At 54.3% G+C, this 22,154-nt stretch overlaps 1 protein-coding gene across 1 annotated transcript in view; it reads left to right on the top strand.

Moving 5' to 3' along the window:
• The window catches only part of ARFGEF1 (ADP ribosylation factor guanine nucleotide exchange factor 1), a 48,343-nt gene extending 26,681 nt beyond the window's left edge, over positions 1–21,662 (top strand). The window contains exons 11-39 of the mRNA XM_054178967.1: positions 850–949; positions 1,205–1,344; positions 1,438–1,546; positions 1,899–2,100; positions 3,028–3,139; positions 4,213–4,418; positions 4,519–4,603; positions 5,246–5,417; positions 6,519–6,670; positions 7,462–7,590; positions 9,226–9,384; positions 9,758–9,908; positions 11,105–11,195; positions 11,947–11,987; positions 12,078–12,247; positions 13,042–13,193; positions 13,295–13,467; positions 14,083–14,243; positions 14,801–14,931; positions 15,652–15,781; positions 16,932–17,067; positions 17,150–17,288; positions 17,607–17,676; positions 17,899–18,028; positions 18,548–18,687; positions 18,971–19,139; positions 19,760–19,898; positions 20,575–20,692; positions 21,500–21,662. Of these exons, the coding sequence (XP_054034942.1) occupies positions 850–949; positions 1,205–1,344; positions 1,438–1,546; positions 1,899–2,100; positions 3,028–3,139; positions 4,213–4,418; positions 4,519–4,603; positions 5,246–5,417; positions 6,519–6,670; positions 7,462–7,590; positions 9,226–9,384; positions 9,758–9,908; positions 11,105–11,195; positions 11,947–11,987; positions 12,078–12,247; positions 13,042–13,193; positions 13,295–13,467; positions 14,083–14,243; positions 14,801–14,931; positions 15,652–15,781; positions 16,932–17,067; positions 17,150–17,288; positions 17,607–17,676; positions 17,899–18,028; positions 18,548–18,687; positions 18,971–19,139; positions 19,760–19,898; positions 20,575–20,692; positions 21,500–21,661 (3,969 nt within the window). The 3' untranslated portion in view covers position 21,662. The remainder of the gene's footprint in view (positions 1–849; positions 950–1,204; positions 1,345–1,437; positions 1,547–1,898; positions 2,101–3,027; positions 3,140–4,212; positions 4,419–4,518; positions 4,604–5,245; positions 5,418–6,518; positions 6,671–7,461; positions 7,591–9,225; positions 9,385–9,757; positions 9,909–11,104; positions 11,196–11,946; positions 11,988–12,077; positions 12,248–13,041; positions 13,194–13,294; positions 13,468–14,082; positions 14,244–14,800; positions 14,932–15,651; positions 15,782–16,931; positions 17,068–17,149; positions 17,289–17,606; positions 17,677–17,898; positions 18,029–18,547; positions 18,688–18,970; positions 19,140–19,759; positions 19,899–20,574; positions 20,693–21,499) is intronic.
• The last annotated feature ends 492 nt before the right edge of the window (positions 21,663–22,154 follow it).

Here is a 22,154-nt window from a genome sequence, read left to right on the forward strand (position 1 = left end):
CGGGGCTGCGTTCCTCAGCTGGGAGAGGAATGGCTGGCAGCTTTTGGAAATCCTAGGCTGAGGTTCTGCTGGAAGTGACCCTCCCTTTGTCCTTTGGCTTGAATATTCAGCTAACACTACCTTCTGACAGCTCAGATTGAGTCATACTTCGATTCCATTTCACTGGATTTCTAAGTGGGTCAATGAATATATTTGCAGGCAGTGAAATCCTGGCTCTCAGGGGATTTGGGGTTGTAATTTAGCTGTGCTCACCACTACCACCCTTTCACAGCTGTGAATAAAGGAGCTTAAAACCCTTAGTTTCAGTGAACCAAACCAGACATTTAGCTTTTTTCTGCTTTACTTTCCCACTGTACCAGGGAGAGAGCCTGAGCTGTGCCATGAGTTGCAGTAACAGTGCTGCCATTTTTCCATCTCTGAGGAGCTGCTCATTCCAAATGTGCTTGTCCAGGGCTGGCACCAGAGCAGGAAGCCAGCTCTGCCTCAGATCTCCAGAGCATGTAGCCCCTCCAGCTCCAGTCTCTTTTAGCTTAGAATTCTGGTTGAATTTTTATGCTTGAAACTCTTTTCTCTGCTCCATCAGTGACCTCCACAGCATTCCTGGATCCCCTGGTTCTATGTGATCAGAATACAAACTGAGTTGCTCAGCTGGGCAGAACTCCACAGCTCATTTAAGTGATCATTCAGATTCCTAATTCAAATGAGTCAAGCACAAGTTGTGTTTCCTCTGACCTTCCTTTTTGCCCCTTCTCTCCTGTGCCTGCTGTCAGAGTGCTGCCCATCCAAGTGTCTGTGTTTGCAGTGGATATTCATGAGGTTTTTTCTCCCTCTCCCTGGAATATTTGTTAGGTTTTCTTCAAAGAAATCTTCCTGTACATCCTGGAGACCTCAACTAGCTCCTTTGATCACAAGTGGATGGTGATCCAAACGCTGACAAGGATCTGTGCAGGTACTAAGGGCCCTTTGCCTCTGGTTCTTACAGTTCTGTGCTAATGACCAGAGCTGGCCTTGCCTTTCACTGAGGATCATTTCATTGTGGAGCCTCCTTCTCTGGAGAGATTCCAAACCCACTTGGCCATTGTGAGCCTGGGTGACCCTGCTTTTGGGGGGGGTTGGACTGGGTGGTCTCCAGAGGCCCCTTCTGCCCTCTGCTGTTCTGTGGTCTGCTTTTTGACCAAGGTTGGCCATGTCCCTTCCTTTGCAGATGCCCAAAGTGTGGTGGACATCTATGTGAACTATGACTGTGATTTAAATGCAGCTAATATATTTGAAAGGCTGGTTAATGACCTCTCAAAGATTGCCCAAGGAAGGGGTAGCCAAGAGCTTGGCATGTCCAATGTCCAGGTAAAACTCCCCCCTCACCTTCGCGGTTCTTGGCACGAGAGGTTGAGCCTGAGCTCTCCACCACTGATGCATTGCTTTTGAAATCTCTCCTAGGAATTAAGCTTGAGAAAAAAAGGATTGGAGTGCTTGGTATCAATCCTGAAGTGCATGGTGGAGTGGAGTAAGGATCAGTATGTGAACCCCAATTCTCAGACAACACTTGGTAAGAGACAAAGTGAATCTCTCCTGGCTGCAGTAAAGAGATGCTGCAGCAGTTCAGTGTCCCCTGATGCTGTTAGTCCTGAAAGAGAGAGAGAAAAAGCTTTTTTCTGTAGCAGTTAGTTGTCTCAGTTGGTTGTTCTTAATTGAATTCCTAGAAAGGATCCTCCTTGCTGGGTTGGAGGTTTTGTTGCTGTTTTCCCAACCAAGCCAAAAGCAGACTACTCGTAGCAAACCAGACAGGTCACTGAAGATAACCCTGGTGACTTGGAGAGGCCTTCAGAGAGGAGCTGCAGAGTAACCTGTGGGTTTAATGTCTGTTCAGTGTATTTTATGTCACCCTTTCCAATTGATAGGCCAAGAAAAGCCCACAGAACAGGAGAGCAACGAGACCAAGCACCCTGAGACAATTAACAGATATGGAAGCTTGAACTCCTTGGACTCCACAGCTTCCTCAGGAATTGGCAGCTACAGCACACAGATGTCTGGCACCGACAACCCAGAGCAGTTTGAGGTCCTGAAGCAACAAAAGGAAATAATAGAACAAGGAATTGACTTGTGAGTGCCCTTCTCTCACCTGTGGGAGGGTGGGTTCTGGGGAGATTCCTGGGTGTTTCCTCCTCATAGACATTCACCTTGTGTTAGGAAAACAACCCTGGATGTCACAGCACTTGCTCTGGTGAATGGTGTCCCCTTTGGAGCCTTTGTATTTAGCTGCCAGATGAGTACTCTGAATGTTGGCTCTTTTTTCTCCAGACCTGCCTGACTAGAGAGAATGTTTTTGTGTTTGGATGAGGTTTGTGGTCAGTTGGATGTGCTCTGGTTTAGGGCACCCTTTGCTGATGGAAGTGCTGCTGTGCTTAAGCTGCTGCTTCCTTCTCATTAACCTGCCATAGTCAGGAGGATAATAAACTTTCTCAGTGCAGTCTGACATGCATCTTCTGCCTGCCTTCAGCCTTGTCACATAACCCTCTTGCTGAGGTCACTTTGTGCAGAGATGAGTTTGTTGCATAGCTCTCAGTCCTTCAGGGCTCAGTGTCTGTGTTGCCTGGTCCTGTGTCCTGTCCATCTCCATCCTTGCAGGCAGCTCATGGATTCCTTGGCTGTATCACACAGACTGAGCTAGAAGGCTTCAGGATGTAGTTGTTCCTTTCCAAGCCAAGACTCTGCTGTTTCTGTGGAATAGTTTTTTTCCTCAGCAGTAAATGATAGTAGTGTTCAGCTCTCTGTGCTGGGAGCTGCTTGGAGGCCATGCTGGCAGTGATGGAGCAAAGAGGAACAGGAGGCTGCCTACAGGGGAAATACAAACCCATAAAATCATGCAAGGAAGGGAATAGCTCATTCCTGTCTGATGCACAGTTCAATATAGCAAACATATTTAGTAGGTAGAGTTTCAATACCTGGCCCAAAAATCATTGAATCTTTTTGCTGCAGGCTTTGTGTGTGGGTCCAAAAGGGTTAACTCTCCTGATCTCACTTGTACAGATTCAACAAGAAGCCAAAGAGGGGGATTCAGTACCTGCAAGAGCAAGGAATGCTTGGCACTACTCCTGAAGACATTGCTCAGTTCCTGCATCAAGAGGAAAGATTAGATTCAGTAAGAGAGCTGCTTTCCTGGTGCTTGTTTCTGCTCCCCTGATGTTGTTGCAGTAATTGCAAGCTACCTGCTGGTGGTTTGAAGTGGCTGACATTGGTGTACAGGGAGGAAGAGGAAACCTCTTAGCACTCTGGGAGCTCAAGGAATTTGGAGTATGCATTAGAGCTGTACTCAGTGAAGTGTAAAGGAAAAATCTGACCTACTTGAGCTGCCTCACAGCTTGTTCTTGGTTGCCAGTGCAGTTAGAAGCAGCTCACTAAAGTCAGTCCAGCAAGGGACTGCCAGAGGTGACTGTCCTGCAGCTAGCAGTAGCCTGGTACAGCCACATGAGAAGCATTTTCTACTGCCTCCCAAAGGAGTTATTTGATCTAGGTTAGTTCTTTGGCTTTAGTTACACTTAGCAGCTGTTGCTGGACTTGGGAGGGTCCTGCAGTATCTGGCTGAGGAGGCTGGGAGTCTCTCATGTTGGTGTTGTCATGAAGAACTTGGCCTTCTGAGCCAGCAGTGTGCACCATCCTGCTCAGCAGCCAGCCCCACTGCTCTCTGAGGAGAGGCTGGCACATGGCCATGTTCCCAGCACAGCTGAAGGCCTGACTTTCAGTGCTGAGACTAAAACTCAGCCTGCAAAGCACACTTCTACCTCAGTTTGCATTTACAGGCATCCTTGCCAGAATGCACAGGAATGTCACTGTGCTGTGTAGCACTGACAGTGAGCAGCTCAGAGGCAGCAGCTGCTTGCATCTGAGCATCTCCTCTGCCTGCTGCAGATCTGTGCTGCAGTGGGAAGGAAGTTGAGTTTGCTAAGCTTTGAATTCCTGCTCTAAGTTTCCCAGCTGTAAAGGTCATGCCAGCAGAGAGAAAGCAATCACTGGTAATGCTGAGCAGTGGAAAGGAGGCAGGTGGAAGCATCCAGGAGCACTGTGATGCAGTGTGAGGCCATGCTGTGCTTGAGGGGAGAGGAGAGGCAGGACCGTGTGCGAGCTAACTGCGTGCGGGCAGCGTGGCTCTGTGCATCTTGCCTGGCTTTGTCCCAGGCTCAGTGCAGTAATTTGGCTTCTCTGTTCTGGGGGCAGACTCAGGTTGGGGAGTTCCTGGGAGACAATGACAAGTTCAACAAGGAGGTGATGTATGCCTACGTGGACCAGCACGACTTCTCGGCCAAGGACTTCGTCTCGGCGCTGCGCTTGTTCCTGGAGGGCTTCCGCCTGCCGGGGGAGGCGCAGAAGATCGATCGCCTGATGGAGAAGTTTGCTGCTAGATACTTAGAATGCAACCAAGGGTGAGCCAAGCTTTGTCCCCACGGCTCTGGGGAGCTCAGGAGTAACTGACCAGGCCTGACCTGTTACATCTGCTGCTCTTTCTCTCCTCCTCCCCTCCAGGCAAACGCTCTTTGCCAGTGCAGACACTGCCTATGTTTTAGCCTACTCAATTATCATGCTGACAACAGATCTGCACAGCCCACAGGTGAGCTGCTGGGAGAACATCTGGCTAGTCCACAGACATCTCACTTCATAGATTCATAGAACACTTTGGGTTGGAAGAGACCTTCAAGATCATCCAGTTTCAACCCCCTGCCGTGGGCAGGGACACCTCCCACCAGCCCAGCTTGCTCAAGGCCTCATCCGATCTGGCCCTGAACATCTCCAGGAGGGGCTGTCCAGAGGGCTGTTCCAGTGCCTCCCCACTCTGTGTCAAGAATGTCTTCCTAATCTCCCGTCTCAACCTCTTCCGGCTCAAAGCCATTGTCCCTCGTCCTGTCACTACAAGCCCTTGTAAACAGTGCCTCTCTGGCTGCCTTTTAGGCCCCCTTCAGGTACTGGAAGGCTGCTCTCAGGTCTCCCTGGAGCCTTCTCTTCCCCAGGCTGAACAGCCTCAATGCTCCCAGCCTGTCCCCATAGGGCAGGTTCTCCAGCCTAATGCCCAGGTGGCCTTGGCTTGGTTTGTAGATGTGCCAGTGTAGTGCTGCATGTGCTGGACACTTGTCTCCTGCATCAGCAGGTTTGGCCTCCATGGTAACTTTGCACCTGTTGGGGACTGGGAGATCCTTGCTAACTGCTATGGACATGCCCTCTCTGCTGGTGCTGATAGCTTCTTTCTGGCTTTCAGGTCAAGAATAAAATGACAAAAGAGCAGTATATTAAAATGAACAGGGGTATCAATGACAGCAAAGATCTCCCTGAGGAGTATTTGTCTGCAATCTACAATGAAATAGCTGGCAAGAAGATTTCCATGAAGGAAACAAAGGAATTAACAATACCAACCAAATCCACCAAGCAAAGTGAGTAGCTGCAGTGTCAGCTTGCTTCCAGCTGTGGGCTCTTCAGTTTCACAAAGCTGTCCCCTCTTCAGGGTGAGAGATGAGTGAAGTGAGCACCACTGCACTAGAAGTGGCTCCTCACTTCCAGTCTCTTAGCACAAAGGCAAGGTTCTGCCTCAGACCTGTGCTAGATGCAGCTGCTGCTTTTCACAGCTCTGTGCATCTGAGCTCCTGGTGCTGCACTGACCATGGAGAGAGCTCAACAGCAGCACAGGGAAATGCACCTGAAGGCTTTATGCAGTAAAGATGTTGCTGGCAGGCATAGTGCCTTCCATTGCCCAGCTCACTCTGGTGTTTTCCAGCCTCATCTTCCCAAGCTCTGCATTATTTGGTCTGTAGGCTCCTGCCTTGTGCGCTGCTAAAATTCATTACCTTGTCCTCTCTCAGACACCAAACTGGCTTGTTTTGCTCCATGTGAGGATTCAGCTGTTGTTCCTTCCAGCTCTTCTCCAGAGAACACTCAGAGCCTTGCCTTCTGGTCACATCTGTGTGCTCCCAAGCCCTAGGAACAGAGTGGTTACAGGAAATTTGCCCCGGGGTACAGGAACCCCTCTCACTTTCAGCCTTCATTTAATTATCATAATGGGTTTGTTGTCCTTTTAAAGGAGCTGATGATTACTTTCTACTTGAGTTTCTCCTTGATGAGATGGAGGTTCCATTAGTGAAATGAAAAGGTGATTAAGGTAGCTCTGCCTGGGAAAAGGGCTGGCCACTTACTCTTGTTGTTGTCTGTGCTGATGGGTCACTAAGAACTTCCAGTTCACTTTGCATTTGGCTGAGTGGATGTGATACTTATGCTGTCAGTTGAGGTGATGGAAAACAGGTTTGCTGTGCAAAGCTAGCAGTCCTCTGAGGGTTTATGAGGTGAGGTCCTACAGAAGTTTGCCTTCAGTTATCTCTACTGCAAAATAAGAACCATCATAACCTGCTGGTGGTGTGGGAGCTCCAGCAAGCAAGGGTAATAAAACAAGGAGTGAGGTACTCGGTGAGAAATGATCCTCAGGGCTCCTGAGCATGCCATGGCTCAAAGGAGCAGAGCTGAGAGGAGAACTGTGTTCACAGGTGTGGCTAGTGAGAAGCAGAGGAGGCTGCTGTACAACCTGGAAATGGAGCAAATGGCCAAGACAGCCAAAGCCCTGATGGAGGCAGTCAGCCACGTGCAGGCTCCGTTCACCAGCGCCACGCACCTGGAGCACGTGAGGCCCATGTTCAAGGTGAGAGGCATGTCTGGGGAGAGCACACAGGCCCTTGGCACAAGGCACTGACTGGCAGGACCTGTTGGAGGCAGTAAACATTCCTGTCTGCTGCTGTGGTTGTTTTCTGAGCTACTGAACTTGCCACAAGAAAGAAGGCATTTTGAGTCTTCTACTCCAGTCCTTTTCCCTGGGGATTTAAGGAGTTTCTGTGCTGATGCAAACAGCATCTTGATGTAGTGGGGGAGTTGGGAGAAGCCTGTTGAGGGGAGAAAGTACAGAGTGTAGTTGAAGTGAGAGGATTTGTGAGAGTGAAGAGTTGTAGAAGTGAACAATGACTGAACTCAGCTCCTTGTGCTGAGTCCCTCCTGCTGCTTCCTGAGCAGTGATCAGAGCAAACAAAGGAATCTGTTCCACACTGTGCTGCTTGCAGGAACTGGTGACTGTCTTTTGCACAAGGAGAAATAAAGGTTATCCTGGGAATACCCAAACTCTGTGGGCCTCTGACTGGCACAGCTATGGGGTCTGGTGGTGTGGTGGCTGGGGGTGGCTGTGTGGTGGTGGCTGAGGGAGGCTGCTTCCAAGGGGAGCATCAATCTGCATCACTTTTACTGTGTCTCATGTCTTCTCCAACCATACTTCTGTCCAGTTCTGTCTCATGTCCATTCTGTTCCATTTCCTTCCTGGCAAAGGCAGCCCCAAGGTGATGCTGTGAGCTGAGGGTGGCGTTTCCCTTTAGCAAGGGTTGGTTCTAATATTGCCTTCAAGCAGCAGCAGCTGCTGATGTGACTTTCCTTTTGTGCATGTTCCAGCTGGCATGGACACCTTTTCTGGCTGCCTTCAGTGTGGGTCTGCAGGACTGTGATGACACAGAAGTGGCCTCTCTGTGTCTGGAGGGCATACGATGTGCCATCAGGATTGCCTGCATCTTCAACATCCAGGTAACAAAACAGAGACAAAGCTTTGATCTGGGCCCCAGAAAAACCTCAGTGGGCTTCTGAGAGCTGCTGGAGCTGAGCTCTGCAGTGCCTGGAGGCCACCTGCTTCTGCAGTGGCTGCTTCACCTGACCCTTGCCTGGAAGTGACCTTTCTTTTTCCCGGAGTGTTGTGCTGGGGGAGCTGTGCCCAGCTACTGGCTTGCTGTTTCCCACTGCTTTTGTGCCCAAGTCCCTTCAGTCTGTCCAGCTTTGTGGTGGTGTTCCATGAAATCAGCCTTCCTGCCCTGTTTCATAAGTTAAATGATGTGGCTGTGAACTGTTTGAAATGCTGCTCTCAACTCCAGAGAGATTAGGCTTCTGTGAGACTTCTATAATTGGCTCCCATTTTAGCAGTTATGGCACTGGAAATGTCATGCCTGATGTAATGCAGGAATGCCTCTTGCAGTAAGCACAATGCCAAGAATTCCAGACTCTCTGGCTCCAGAGGGGAGCTCTGAGCAAACTTAGGGGCTTCATTTGCAGTGAGTGTCCAACCACACCACTGCAGGCTATCAGTTAGTGCTGAAGGGAGTGCTGGCCGTGAGGCCATCGCAGGCACAGCCGAAGAGAGGGGCAGGCAGAGATCATTTTGATTGACAGAACCACAGAATGCCTTGGGTTGGAGGGGACCTTAAGGGTCATCCAGTTCCAACTCCCTGCCATGGGCAGGGACACCTCTCAACTGCACTCAGCTGCTTAAGGCCTCACCCAACCTGGTCTTGAATATCTCCAGGGTGGAGGCAGCCACAGCCTCCCTGGGCAGCCTGTGCCAGAGTCTCACCACCCTCAGACTGAGGACCTTCTTCCTCAGCTCCAGTCTAACCCTGCTCTGCCTCAGCTTCAAACCATTCCCCTTGTCCTGTCTCTAGACACCCTGATGAAAAGTCCCCCTGCAGGATCCCTTGAAGTCTTGGAAGTCTTGAAGCCAGCAGGAGCAGGGAGGTCATTGTGCCCCTGTACTCTGCATTGGTTAGGCCACACCTTGAGTACTGTGTCCAGTTCTGGGCCCCTCAGTTTAAGAAGGACATCGAGACACTTGAACGTGTCCAGAGAAGGGCAACAAGGCTGGGGAGAGGCCTTGAGCACAGCCCTGTGAGGAGAGGCTGAGGGAGCTGGGATTGTTTAGCCTGGAGAAGAGAAGGATCAGAGGCGACCTCATTGCCCTCTACAACTACCTGAAGGGTGGTTGTAGCCAGGTGGGGGTTGGTCTCTTCTCCCAGGCAACCAGCACCAGAACAAGGGGACACAGTCTCAAGTTGTGTCAGGGGAGGTTTAGACTCGAGGTGAGGAAGAAGTTCTTCACTGAGCGAGTCGTTCGTCATTGGAATGGGCTGCCCAGGGAGGTGGTGGAGTCGCCGTCCCTGGAGGTGTTCAAAGGGAGATTGGATGTGGCACTTGGTGCTATGATCTAGTTGTGAGGTCTGTTGGAACAGGTTGGACTTGATGATCCTTGGGGTCTCTTCCAACCTTAGTTACTGTGATACTGTGATACTGTGATACTGTGGAATGCAGCTCTCAGGGCCCCCCCAGAGCCTTCTCTTCTCCCGAAGCTGAGGCAACACTTCAGGCAGTTGTAACTCTCTCTTTCTCTCTTGGCAGCTGGAGAGAGATGCCTATGTGCAAGCACTAGCAAGGTTCACCTTGCTCACAGTCAGCTCTGGTATTACTGAGATGAAGCAGAAGAACATAGACACAATTAAAACTCTCATCACAGTGGCTCACACAGATGGAAACTATTTAGGGAATTCCTGGCACGAGGTAGGGAAGGGGAAGGGGCTGGGGCTGGGAGGGAGCACGTGTGCTGGGTTGGAACACAGCAGCTTGCTGTCTGTGCAGGAGTACAGGGGCTCAGGGAGGTGCCAAGCTTATCCTTTTGTACCTGCATTATGTGGGCTTGCACATTATGCAGCCAATTAAAGTAGCAAAACATGTCCAAGTGAGAGACAGAACTGGGAGAGACTAATCCAATAGTGCTGAAGTGATTCATTTGAGAGCGGGGAACAGCAATGCTTGGCTGACCTTGAGCCTTCCAAATCCTTTTCCTCTAAAGCTCTGCCTAAAGATTATTTTTACAGCTTATTTACTATTTCAGACTGCTTTTTGTTGCTGACTTCTTTATTCTCTGGAGCAGATTCTGAAGTGCATCAGCCAGCTGGAGCTGGCCCAGCTGATCGGCACGGGAGTGAAGCCTCGCTACATCTCGGGGACGGTGCGTGGCAGGGAAGGGTCTTTCACTGGCACGAAGGATCAGGCACCTGATGAGTTTGTGGGGCTGGGACTGGGTAAGTAATGCAGAAAGGAGAGGCCTGGCTCCAAGCCTGCCCTTCATTCCCATGATGGGTGGCTCTGGGGCTCAGAGGTGAGGCTGTGAGGTAGTCCTTGTGGAAGTGTGGTGGGCTCTGAACAAGCCATGCCTAGGGCTGGGGGCTTTGCTTTGCTCTGTGAAGGTTACTCCCAGGATGGGAGAGTGGCAAGTGCAAGAAAATGATAGAATATTGATGAGCCTTCCTGTCTTGGGTGTCTCACTGGGAATGAAAGCTCCTTTGACTGTGGGCTGATGATTTCCATTGCTGTAATTGCAGAAAGGGATTAGGGAGTGACAGGGAAACAGGGGAAAGCTCCTTCATCACTGCTCAGAGGCTCAACTGGCTCCACAGGGCTCTGGGCAGCCTGCTCTAGTGGAGGATGTCCCTGCTGACTGCAGGGGGTTGGACTGGATGAGCTTTGGAGGTCACTTCCAACCCGAACCATTCTGTGATTCTGTTGAAACAGAGCTGACCAAAGCAGGAGGGCTGGTGGCAGGGCCAGCCTGAGGCACTGCAGTGGCAGTGCAGCAAGGGCTTGAGCAGGCAGGTTGCTGTGTGCAGGCTGAGCTCCCTGCTGTGAGGCTTGGCAAGAAATGCACGATACCCAAACCATGTGGGAGATGAATTCTGGTTCCTCCTCTGCTTGGGTTTGTGACTAACAAATATACTCAATTCATAGAATCAGTCAGGGTTGGAAGGGACCACAAGGATCATCTGGTTCCAGCCCCCCTGCCATGGCCAGGGACACCCCACACTAGATCAGGCTGGCCAGAGCCTCAGCCAGCCTGGGCTTAAACACCTCCAGGGACAGGGCCCCAACCACCTCCCCGGACAACCCATTCCAGGGCTTCACCACTCTCATGGTGAAGAACTTCCTCCTCACCTCCAGCCTGAATCTCCCCACCTCCAGCTTCATTCCATTCCCCCCAGTCCTATCACTACCTGAGATCCTGAGCAGTCCCTCCCCAGCCTTCTTGGAGCCCCCTTCAGATACTGGAAGGCCACAGTTAGGTGACCTCAGAGCCTTCTCTTCTCCAGACTGAACAGCCCCAACTCTTTCAGCCTGTCCTCATGGGACAATGGTAGTGGCAGTGGCACAACTTCTCTTCCTTCTCCCTGCCAGCCCTTGCTGTGTTCTCTCTCAGCCACTGTTCACTTTCTGTGCCCTGCAGTGGGAGGCAACGTGGACTGGAAGCAGATCGCAAGCATCCAGGAGTCCATCGGTGAGACGAGCTCCCAGAGCGTGGTGGTGGCTGTGGACAGGTATGGTGTGGGGCTCAGGCCCTGTGAGCACTGCTCAGGCTCTGTGGGCACTGCTGGAGTGCCCTGTGCTAGAGGACAGAACTGGTGTGCCCCTGGTTGGAAAAACAGCAGAGTATGACTGCACTGAAGGGCTTCTGGGGTTTGTTTGTGGAGCAGGAGCAGCAGAGCAAAGCTTAAGCAAGGAGCCTTCTGCTGATAGAAAACTGTCAGAGGAGAGTTGCAGGACAGAGACTGCCCAGGGCATCTTGATTTGCTCTTTATGGTAACACATCCCAGAATCCCATGGTGGGGAATGGAAGGGACCTCTGGGGAGCACCCAGTTCCGCCCCCTGCTCAAGCAGGGCACCCCCAGCAGCTTGCCCAGGAGCACAATGGCTGAGGGGTGTTGGAAGCTCTCCAGAGAAGGAGACTCCCCAACCTCTCAGGGGCCTGCTCCAGGGCTCCAGCACCCTCACACCAAAGAAGCCTCTCCTGTTCAGGTGGAACCTCCTGTGAGGGTGGGGAGACATTGGAACAGGTTGCCCTGGGGAGGCTGTGGATGGCTCCTCCCTGGAGGTGTTGAAGGCCAGGCTGGATGAGGCCTTGAGCAACCTGGGCTGGTGGGAGGTGTCCCTGCCCCTGTCAGGGGCTTGGAACTGGATGGTCTTGAAGGTCCCTTCCAGCCCAGGCCTTTCTGTGCTTTCAACCCTGGAGACCTTTCCTAGAAGCTCCTTGCAGCTGCTGTAACAATGTCCTCTCCTGCCCCTCACAGGATATTCACGGGGTCCACGAGGCTGGATGGCAATGCCATTGGTGAGTGTCCTTCCCCTGCCCTGTGAGCAGCAGAGCAGCTTTGCCTCAGCCTGAGGAGAAGCCGCACTGAGCCCTCTGCTCCCTCCGCAGTGGACTTCGTGCGCTGGCTGTGTGCGGTCTCCATGGACGAGCTGCTCTCTGCCACCCACCCACGGATGTTCAGCCTGCAGAAGATTGTGGAGATCTCCTACTACAACATGGGCAGGATAAGGCTGCAGTGGTCCAGGATCTGGGAAGTCATTGGGGATCATTTCAACAAGGTATCCCTCTTGATGAGACTACACACTCCTTCATTGTCAGCACAAATAAACGTGGCTCAGAGGTCTGTAGGGCAGTCAGGTGTCCGAACTGCACTGGGTTTGCTCTCCCTTTCTGTAAGCTCCTTGCTCTCCGGAAGGTCCTTGCTCCACCACTGGGATCACCCCATAGCCCAGTTCCACCTCTGATGTCATCTACTTGCCCATGATTACATCCCAAGTGGGTCAGAGTTGGGGTTTGATGGCACCTTCATGCCACTGTGAGGCTCTGGAGGTGCCTGCAAGGACCCTTGGCCCATGGTTGCATCCCAGATGGAGAGAGCTTGGCAAAAACCAGATAGAACTTGTCAGGCTGGAAATGGCTGCTGGAGAGCAGAGGTACACAACAGATGTCAGAGCAGGACATGAAGCTACTATCATGCCCTGGGCCTAGCACTGGCTGCCTTTAGTTGTCTAATTTTGGGGGGTGTTTTGTGAAGCCTGGGAGGGGAAGTTGTGTTCTGTTGATGTCTAAGCTGACTGTTGCCCAGAGAACGTTTGACAAGCACTTGTAGTACAGCTGCTGGGAGGCTTTCTAGACACCTTGCTGGCTTGCAGCAAGTGTGCAGTGCTGGAACACAGAGCTGTGGCAAGCAGCTGGAGCTGGGCAGGGGTTGCTGAGTGGCTCCAGCGGCCTGGCTGCCGGAGCTGGCTGCAGCTGTGATGTGAAGCTCCCAGTTCTGCTCGGCTCTGGTGTCAAATGGGACGGCACTTTGGGCTGGATCCATAAGAACTCTGTGTTTCCACTCCCTCCCCAGGTTGGCTGCAACCCCAATGAAGATGTTGCTATTTTTGCAGTGGACTCATTAAGACAGTTGTCAATGAAGTTCCTGGAGAAGGGGGAGCTGGCTAACTTCCGCTTCCAGAAGGACTTCCTCCGACCCTTCGAGCACATCATGAAGAGAAACAGGTAGCGGCGGGCGGCCGCCGGGCTGCGCGGCACGGGGAGCGCCGGTGCCGGCGGCCGCTGCTGGGCCGGCGCCCGCTGAGCGCCGCTCTGCCCCGCCGCAGGTCTCCCACCATCCGGGACATGGTGGTGCGCTGCATCGCCCAGATGGTCAACTCCCAGGCGGCCAACATCCGCTCGGGCTGGAAGAACATCTTCTCGGTCTTCCACCTGGCAGCCTCGGACCAGGACGAGAGCATCGTGGAGCTGGCCTTCCAGACCACCGGGCACATCGTCAGTGAGTGTCGCGGCGCTGCGGGGAGGAGCCCTGCCTCCTGCCGCCTTGGCCAGAGCAGGGAGCCGCAGCCTGAGCCGGGAGGGCCTCAGGCTGGAGGGAGCCGGATGGAGAGGAAGCTCTTCCCCGTGAGGCTGGGGAGGCACTGGAACAGGTTACCCAGAGAAGCTGTGGAGCGTGGATGTGTTGACAGCCACGCTGGATGCGGCCCTGAGCAATCTGGTCTGGCAGAAGGCGTCTTAAGGGGCTCAGGTGACCTTCAGGGTCTCTTCCAGGCCAAACCATTGTGGTGATCTGCCCCCTCTCTGGGCAAGCCGCCCCATGTGTCTCTGCTTCCTGGAGCCCTCGCCAGCTCCGGCCACACAGAGCAGTGTTCGGCTGTAGCCTGTGGCTCTGTTCTTGCTCAACTGTTCAGCTGTCCTTCACCTGCTCCCTTGATCTGTTGCAGACACCTGTTTTCTGTCCCAGTAGAGGGCCCTGGGGGTGGTGTTGGTTGCTTGCAGCATTCCTCGCTTCAGGTTTTGCTGCTCCCCGGCCTTGACGGCACCAATCGGTGCCCCAGTCAGGTCAGATCTGAGCGTGATGCTTCCTTCTCTCCTCTTCCCTCTTTTCTCCCAGCACTTGTGTTTGAGAAACACTTCCCAGCAACCATAGATTCCTTCCAGGATGCAGTGAAGTGCTTGTCTGAGTTTGCCTGCAATGCAGCCTTCCCAGACACCAGCATGGAAGCCATCCGCCTCATCCGGCACTGCGCCAAATACGTCTCTGACAGGCCGCAGGTAGGGGGCTGCTGCTGGGGAGGGGGAGACACCCTGCTCCTCACTGGCTTCCCTTCAGGTTTCAGAGACTCCTGGGGACTCTATTCAGGGGCAAGAGGAGTATAATGTCCCCCAGGCTTTGACACTGTCAGCAGTTCACTGCCTTTGATGGTCCCCAGCTCTGCCGGTGGGGAGCTGTCCCGAGAGCTGCTGGGAGCAGCGCAGCTCAGGATCTGCTCTCTGCTGAGAAATGTGGGAGGAGTGGGGAATGGCAGAAGTGAAAATGCTTCATACCCTCATGGTGTTGTGGGAGAGCCTCAAGTTCTGTGCTGCCCTCATAATAAGAGAGCAGGAGGCTCAGCCTGAGCCCCAGGCAAACACTGATGCTTGGATCCGTCACCTCCTTTCCTCCGGCCGCGCTCCACCAAGCGCTGCTTTGCCCAGCGCTTCTCGGTGCCTGTGGTTTGACGGCCAGCTCGGCTGAGGGGCCAGGCTGTAGTGGTGGTGGAGCAGAGGGGGGCTGTGTGTTGTGGTGACTGCACTCTGGCAGCCCCTGTGACCTGCGTTTCCTCCTGCAGGCGTTCAGGGAGTACACCAGCGACGACATGAACGTGGCTCCCGAGGACAGAGTGTGGGTGCGAGGGTGGTTCCCAATCCTGTTTGAGTTGTCCTGCATCATCAATAGATGCAAATTAGATGTAAGAACCAGGTAACAATCAGTGTTTGTCATTCACCTTCTAAAAGGATTGTTTATACTTTGAAAATAGCAACAAGCCTCTCGGTAACATGAGGCCAGAAAGCTGCTCAGGGGTTGGTGATGCTGCTACAATAGATGGAGCGAGGTGGCTGTGAGTGCATGGAGCAGGTGAGTACTGGCTGCTCTTAAACAGTCCAACCAGAGAATCCTTCTGGTTGGAAGAGACCCTGGAGGTCATAGAGGCCAACCCTTAACACCCAGCACTGCCAGGGCATCACCAAACCTTGTCTCTCAGCACCACCTCTCCATGGCTTTGAAACCCCTCCAGGGCTGGGGACTGCACCGCTGCCCTGGGCCAGTTCTGGTGCTAAGTGTGAGGACTCAGTGTGTGCAGCTGCCTGGCAGCTCTGCTTCTGGGTTCCCTCTGGAGCTGTTTCCAGACCTGAGTGCCTTACGTGCAAACCCCCATTCCTTCACTCCTCTGGGCCCTGGAGAGCATGTCCCAGTTTTCATTTGAAGTCCCCCAGTTCTCAGCAGTGTCTCTGGCTCTGCCAGCAGCTCTGAAGTGCTTTTTCAAGCAGCTGATTCTTCGCTCTAGTAGTGCACTGCAGAGACTGACCCCCCTCACAGCGGCGTGAGCCGAGCAGTGCTGCGGCCAGTGCTGCAGCTGGACACAGCTGGCTTGCAGCTGCTCCTGTGTACTCCTCGTGTGTTGCTCTCCCTCCATCCCAGGGGCTTGACTGTGATGTTTGAAATCATGAAGACCTATGGGCACACCTATGAGAAGCACTGGTGGCAGGACCTGTTCCGCATCGTCTTCAGGATATTTGACAATATGAAGCTGCCAGAGCAGCAGACAGAGGTGAGAGCTGGCAGCAGACCTGGGCTGGCAGCAGGCAGCCTCCTCAGGGATTCAGAGAATGGCCTGGGTGGGAAGGGACCTTGAAGGTCATCCAGTTCCAGCCCTCCTGCCATGGGCAGGGACACCTCCCACCAGCACAGCTTGCTCAAGGCCTCATGCAGCCTGGCCTTGAACGCTCCAGGGAGGAGGCAGCCACAGCCTCCCTGGGCAGCCTGTGCCAGGCTCTCCCCAGCCTCTCTGCCAGGAGTTTCTTCCTCATTTCCAGTCTCATCAAGTAGTGAGGCAAGCCCCCAGCTCCTGTGGCTGAGCTGTGCTTCTGGTAGCCTTGGTTTGGTTTACTGGTGCTGTGGTGGAGGTATTGTCACTGCTTGTGTTGTTTCAAGCCATGTGTGTAGAAGGCCACAAACAAGACAAGAACAGCATAGTGAATCCCCCTGGGGTCTGAGGGAGCTGCAGCCGTCGCGCGCTGCCTGCACTGAGACATCAGTTCGTGGCAGCATGCTCAGTGCACTGAGGTTTGTGATCAGCACTGGGGGCACAGCTAGAGGAAATAAGGTCAGGTTCAAATCTTTTTGATGGCTGTGGGGGAAAGCCCAAAAGCCTAAACCAAGCAATCCGAAACTCAGCACTGTGCCTTCACTGCGCCCTTCTAACCTGCCACAGCAGGACCAGATCCTGGCCTGACAGAGGAGGTGGCACAGCACTGGGCTGAACAATGTGAACTCTGTGTGAATCGTGGTGCAAGCTGCCAGCTGGTCAGGAGGGTGTCTGCACACTTGTAGGCAGAGCTCATGTCAGGGCATTGTGATGCCCTGGAGAAGACTCAAAGCAGAGAAAACGTAGCCTGGTGTTCAGCTCTTAAGCTGGGACTGGACACAGGTTTCCCATCGAGCTCGGTGTCTCGTGCTGCTGGGAGCTGCCTGCAGGAGCAGCTGCTGGGTCCATGGCTGCAGATCCACTTCTCTTTAAAGCTGCTACTTAGCAAAGCAGCAGCTGGGGCCGCAAGTGTTGGGGTTTGGAGATAGAGCAAGGGGTTGCCACTGGGCAGCAGTTCCAGCTGGGTCAGTCCACACAGCCATAGCCTGCAGGGGTTTGTACCCTCCGAGTTCCACCTCGAGGCAAGTTGTAACTGGTGTCTTTCCCCTCCCAGAAAGCTGAGTGGATGACAACTACTTGCAACCACGCGCTTTATGCAATCTGTGACGTGTTCACACAGTACCTGGAGGTCCTCAGTGATGTGCTGCTGGATGATATCTTTGCCCAGCTGTACTGGTGTGTGCAGCAAGGTAGGGCAGCTCCACTCCCCCTGCAGTGCCAGCAGCTCGCTGTGGCACAGCCCTGCCCAGGTGCCCCGCTTGTCGCCCGCAGACAACGAGCAGCTGGCGCGGTCTGGCACGAACTGCCTGGAGAACGTAGTCATCCTGAACGGGGAGAAGTTCACCCTGGAGATCTGGGACAAGACCTGCACCTGCATGCTGGATATCTTCAAAACCACCATCCCCCACGCGTAAGCCTGCCCCCAGGGCCCTGCTGGCTGCAGCCAGGCCCAGGCCTGCTGAGCCACCTTCACCCCCTCCACGTAACCCACTGCCCCCCGGGGCAACTGCTGGGGTGCTGAAGTTCAGTGAGCACCACACTGACCTCTTCCAGTGTGTGAGGGAGGAGGAAACCCTTCCCACTGAAATGACTTCTTATCTCTACAACTACCCAGATCCAGCTCTGGTCATGCTTGGCTGCCCCTCAGTTAGACAAAAGACAGAGTGGCCTTTCCTAGGCTGATTTGTGCTCCAAGCAGTACATTTGGTGCTGGTTTTGTGTTCTTCAGGCTGCTGACTTGGCGACCAGCCAGTGGGGAGTTTGGCTCTGGGTCCCCTGCTGATGCTAAAGAGAAGCTGGTAAGCTGCTGGGGGAAGAGGTGGTGAGAGCCTGGGGCAAATGTGATGTAGGCTGAGGGAGAAGCGGGCTTGGTGTAAAGCCAGCTGGCTTTACTTGGAGAGGGTTTTGCAGCTGAAGTGCTGTTTGATGCTTGTCTGATGCAGTGTGGAAGCAGCAAGTGTCCTGAGCTGTGCCAGAGCAGTTCCCAGGAGGTGCTTATGGGCTGTTTGCTGTCCTTCCAGGATACCATCTCTCAGAAGTCAGTGGACATCCACGACTCTGTGCAGCCCAGGCCTGCAGATGGACGTTCCTACCAGCCCAGCACAGGGCCCTCAGCCCCTGAAGAGCAGAGCAAGCCCAGGCCCACAGCCAGTGAGTATTGGTTTGGCACTTGAGGAGTGGCCAGCAGATGTTTGACAGCTTGAGATGCAGCCCCAGCTAGGACTTGTCAGGAACATGGGAGGGGTTAGATGCAGCCTTTACCTAAGGCAGCAGCTCACACAGTAGCTCTCTGCTTGCAGTGCTCTGCAGAGCAGGGTTGATGCATGCGGCAGGAGCACTACCTGACAACCAGGTGGATCCTGCCCAGCCTTGGGTTAGTGCTTGAGGTGCTCCTGCCTGCTGGACAAGGACAGACAGCGTCAGTGGCACTGCTGCTGTCCTGAGCCTCCTGTGGGGGCAGCCTCAGCCTCTGCTCTTGCAGAGTGGTGCTGACAAGGGCACTGCCCTGGGTGGGTTTTGGATGACGTGAGGATTCCTTCAGTAAAGGGCAGGTGGCTTTGAGGTGAGGCCATGAAAACCTGCCTGTGGGTGGGTTCCAGGTTTGGTTTATGAATGTGCTCCAAGGTCAGCTGCTCTTCAGCAGGCCCTTTCCCTTTCTTTCCTGCAAAGAATTCCCTGAGCAGAAGTTATTTGCTGCTCTTCTGATCAAGTGTGTGGTGCAGCTGGAGCTCATTCAGACCATCGACAACATCGTGTTCTTCCCAGCAACCAGCAAGAAGGAGGATGCAGAGAACCTGGCAGCAGCACAGGTGGGCAGGGCTGGGAGGGCTGTCCCTAAGGGCTGCTTCTCACTGGAGCAGATCTCAGGAGCTCCTGTGACAGCGTCTGGAAGCTGTGGAGAACTGCCAGCAAGCTGCTGGAACACCTTGGGTTAAACTGCATTCTGAATGGGTGGGGATGAAAACCTCTTGTTGGGAGGGGTTTGTGTCAGGTGGCTGAGTTTAAACACAGCTGCCACTGAAGGCAGGGCTGAGCTGCCAGGAGCCTGCTGAGGGCAGTTGGGCAGTTTCTTTCTCTTTTGTTTGTCACTAGAGGGATGCAGTGGATTTCAATGTCCATGTGGATACCCAAGACCAGGGGATGTACAGGTTCCTGACATCACAGCAGCTCTTCAAGCTCCTGGACTGCCTGCTGGAGTCTCACAGATTTGCTAAAGCATTCAACTCCAACAATGAGCAGAGAACTGCTCTCTGGAAAGCAGGTGAGGCCTTCACCCTGGGGCCAGGCTTTGGGACAGCCTGGTCCTGTGCTGCCCAGAAAGGGCTCTGGAGGCCTGTGGCTGTCAGGCTGGCACCCTGCACACCTCAGCAGCCCTGAGGCAGGAGAGTTGCCCTGGGCAGCTGTGGAGAGCTGTGCTTCCTGCAGCTGAAGGGTTACAGCTGCCAAGCTGATCCCTGGCTGTGAGCCTTGTGCTTGGGATCCACAGGTACCAAGCCCCAAAGCTCCTCCTGGGGAGGCTGTGGGTGGGGTTTACCTCTCCCTGTGTAAGTGAACCAGAATCAAGGAATTGTGCCTCTTGTGTAAGGGAGAGAGGAGAGTCTGTGGAGCAGCTGGGAATGGGCTCTGGTGCTGTGTTGAGCCTGTGTTGAGCCTGTGTTGAGCTGTGCTTTCAATGCTTGCTGAGCTCCTGCAGTGAGCTGCTGTGTGCAAACACAGCCCCCCCCAGCTGGCCTGAGCTGCTGTTCGTGGCTGTGAACAGGGGCCAGGCCCAGTGCTGTGCCCAGGGAGAGCTGCTGAAAGCCAAATGCAGGAAGAGCTGGTGAGAGGAGGTGTGAGGGAAGCAGGCAGCTGAGGCAGTGCTCTCCATTGCTGTTTGTGCAGGTTTCAAAGGCAAGTCCAAGCCCAACCTGCTGAAGCAGGAGACCAGCAGCCTGGCCTGCGGGCTGCGCATCCTCTTCCGCATGTACACGGACGAGAGCCGCACCGGCGCCTGGGAGGAGGTGCAGCAGAGGCTGCTCAGGTGAGGGCCGTGCAGCTCAAGCTGCTGCTGCTGCTCCTGAGCTTGCAGGAGCTCTGGGTCTGTTTGCAAGGAAACAGCTTCCAGAGCCAGCACTCTGCTGTGCCCACAGCTAACCTGAAGAGCTTTCTGGTGTGCAGGGAGTGCTGTGCCTCCAGCTGCTGCCTCTGCTCTGGGCCTCAGCTATTCTGGGGTACTGCTCCTCACCTGCAGGACCTCTGGGCATGCAGCTCGTGGCTGGCTGGTTGTTCACCCCCAGTGTGTGCAGAGCTGCTCAGGCAAGTGTTGGATTAACACAAGGCTAAAGCCAGAGCAGTAACACAGTGGAAGGCTGTTGAGGCTCGGGGAGCAGAGCTGAGCCCTACCTGGTTACAGCAGCAAGGGATTAATTTTTAAAGCCCTTTTTGTCCCATGCATTTTAATAGCTCCTGGAGAGCATCTGATACACTTCACATGCCTGCAGACTCTGTTGTGGCAGCATCTTTAATGCTGAAGGCTCAGGGCTTTGAGTCTAAGCCTGAGCAGTGATTTGGTGCAGCTCAGAGTGGTGTTTGTAGAATGCTGCTGTTCTACACCAGGGCTCTGTTCTCTGTAGTGTAAAGCCAAAGCTCCCTGCCAGCCACAGAGCTCCAACTCAGCTGTTAAAGACTAATGACCTGTCTGTGCCTCTCCTCTCCAGTGTCTGCAGCGAGGCTCTGAGTTACTTCCTCACTCTGACCTCAGAAAGTCACCGGGAGGCCTGGACCAATCTGCTGCTCCTGTTCTTGACTAAAGTGCTGAAGATCAGTGACGAAAGGGTGAGTAGTGCTGGGGTGCTGCTTGAGGTGGTTTACTTGGAAAGGGTGTTGCAGGTGAAGTGCTCCAGAGCAGCTCTGCAGGCACTTACTCACCTGGCAGCAGCAGCCTCAGCCAGTAATGCAGGAGGCAGAAAATGTGGCTCAGAGAAGCTGAAGGAAACGAAGGCCCTTGAGCAGTGTGTGCTCAGCAGCTTTGGCTGCTGGGGGAGGGGCTAGCAGCTAATACTTTGCTCAGAGAAATAGCTCCTGTGCAGACCCAGTGCTGCAGCTACCTCTGCCAAGCTCTTCCGCAGTCATTAGTCCGTAACTGGGGCTCCCTCTGTGTCTAACCAAACTTGCCTGAAATACTCAGTGAAAGGAGCCAACTGCACCCCAAAGATGGTAACAGGGAGGGTGTTCCTCTTGAAGAAGCTTTTGAGGACCTCCAAGACTTGATGATCTTAAAGGTCTTCTCCAACCTTAATGGTTGTATGGTGTGAGCACTACAGGGAGCAGTGTGGCTGGGGGCAGGGTTGGTCACAGCTGCCCTGCTGCCTGCAGCAGCTCTGAAGAATTTTCTTCTCTGGTCCCGAGGTGTTTTCTCACCTTGACTCAGCACAGAATCAGTAAGGCTGGAGAAGGCCCTCAAGGGCACTGAGTCCAACCATAACCCAGCTGCCCTCAGCACTAAACCCTATCCTGCAGCACCCCATCTGCGCCCTTCCTGGACACCTCCAGGGATGGGGACTGCACCGCCTCCCTGGGCACTTCCCCTGGGCCCCGGGGGTTGTCCGAGTGCCTGAGCAGCTGCCCTCTGTGTCTCCTCAGTTCAAGGCTCATGCCTCCTCCTACTACCCGCTGCTGTGCGAGATCATGCAGTTCGACCTGATCCCGGAGCTGCGCGCGGTGCTGCGCCGCTTCTTCCTGCGCATCGGCCTCGTGTTCCGCATCTGCCCCCCGCAGCCCGAGCCTGCTGCAGCCCAGCACTGACCGCCGCCGGGCTTCGTGGCCGGGGAGCTGCCCCCCGGGAGCTGCTGCCCCCCGGGAGCTTCCCCCCTGGGGCCGGGGAGCTGCCCCCCCGGGAGCTGCCGCCCCCCGGGAGCTTCCCCCCCACGGCCGGGGCTCGGGAGTGGGTGCAGAGCTGGCCTGGCCAGGGGTCCATGGTACAGCTGCTCCCCCCTGTCCCTGTGGCATGAGGCTCCTGTTCACCCTTCCCCACGGATTCCCACCCTGTGCCGTGGGGGTGGGAGCGAAATGTACCCAAAGAACTCCGGCTGCACAGGTCTGAGCTTCAGAGAAGTACAACTCAGGAGAGCTGTGTCGTGAAGGATTCCCGTTCCCAGGGCAAAGCCCAGGGAGTGCCTGCTGCTGGTAAGAGAGGTGGAGCAGCTCTGGCTGCCACTCCAAGCTTTTTGCACACCGGGCTGTCTGAGGCGTGGGTGCTGCTCTGTGGCACGGACAGAGGCAGGGCTGTACCATCCCC

This window comes from Dryobates pubescens, chromosome 3 (genome assembly GCF_014839835.1).
Source record: "Dryobates pubescens isolate bDryPub1 chromosome 3, bDryPub1.pri, whole genome shotgun sequence".
In the NCBI taxonomy this organism is placed as follows: domain Eukaryota; kingdom Metazoa; phylum Chordata; class Aves; order Piciformes; family Picidae; genus Dryobates; species Dryobates pubescens.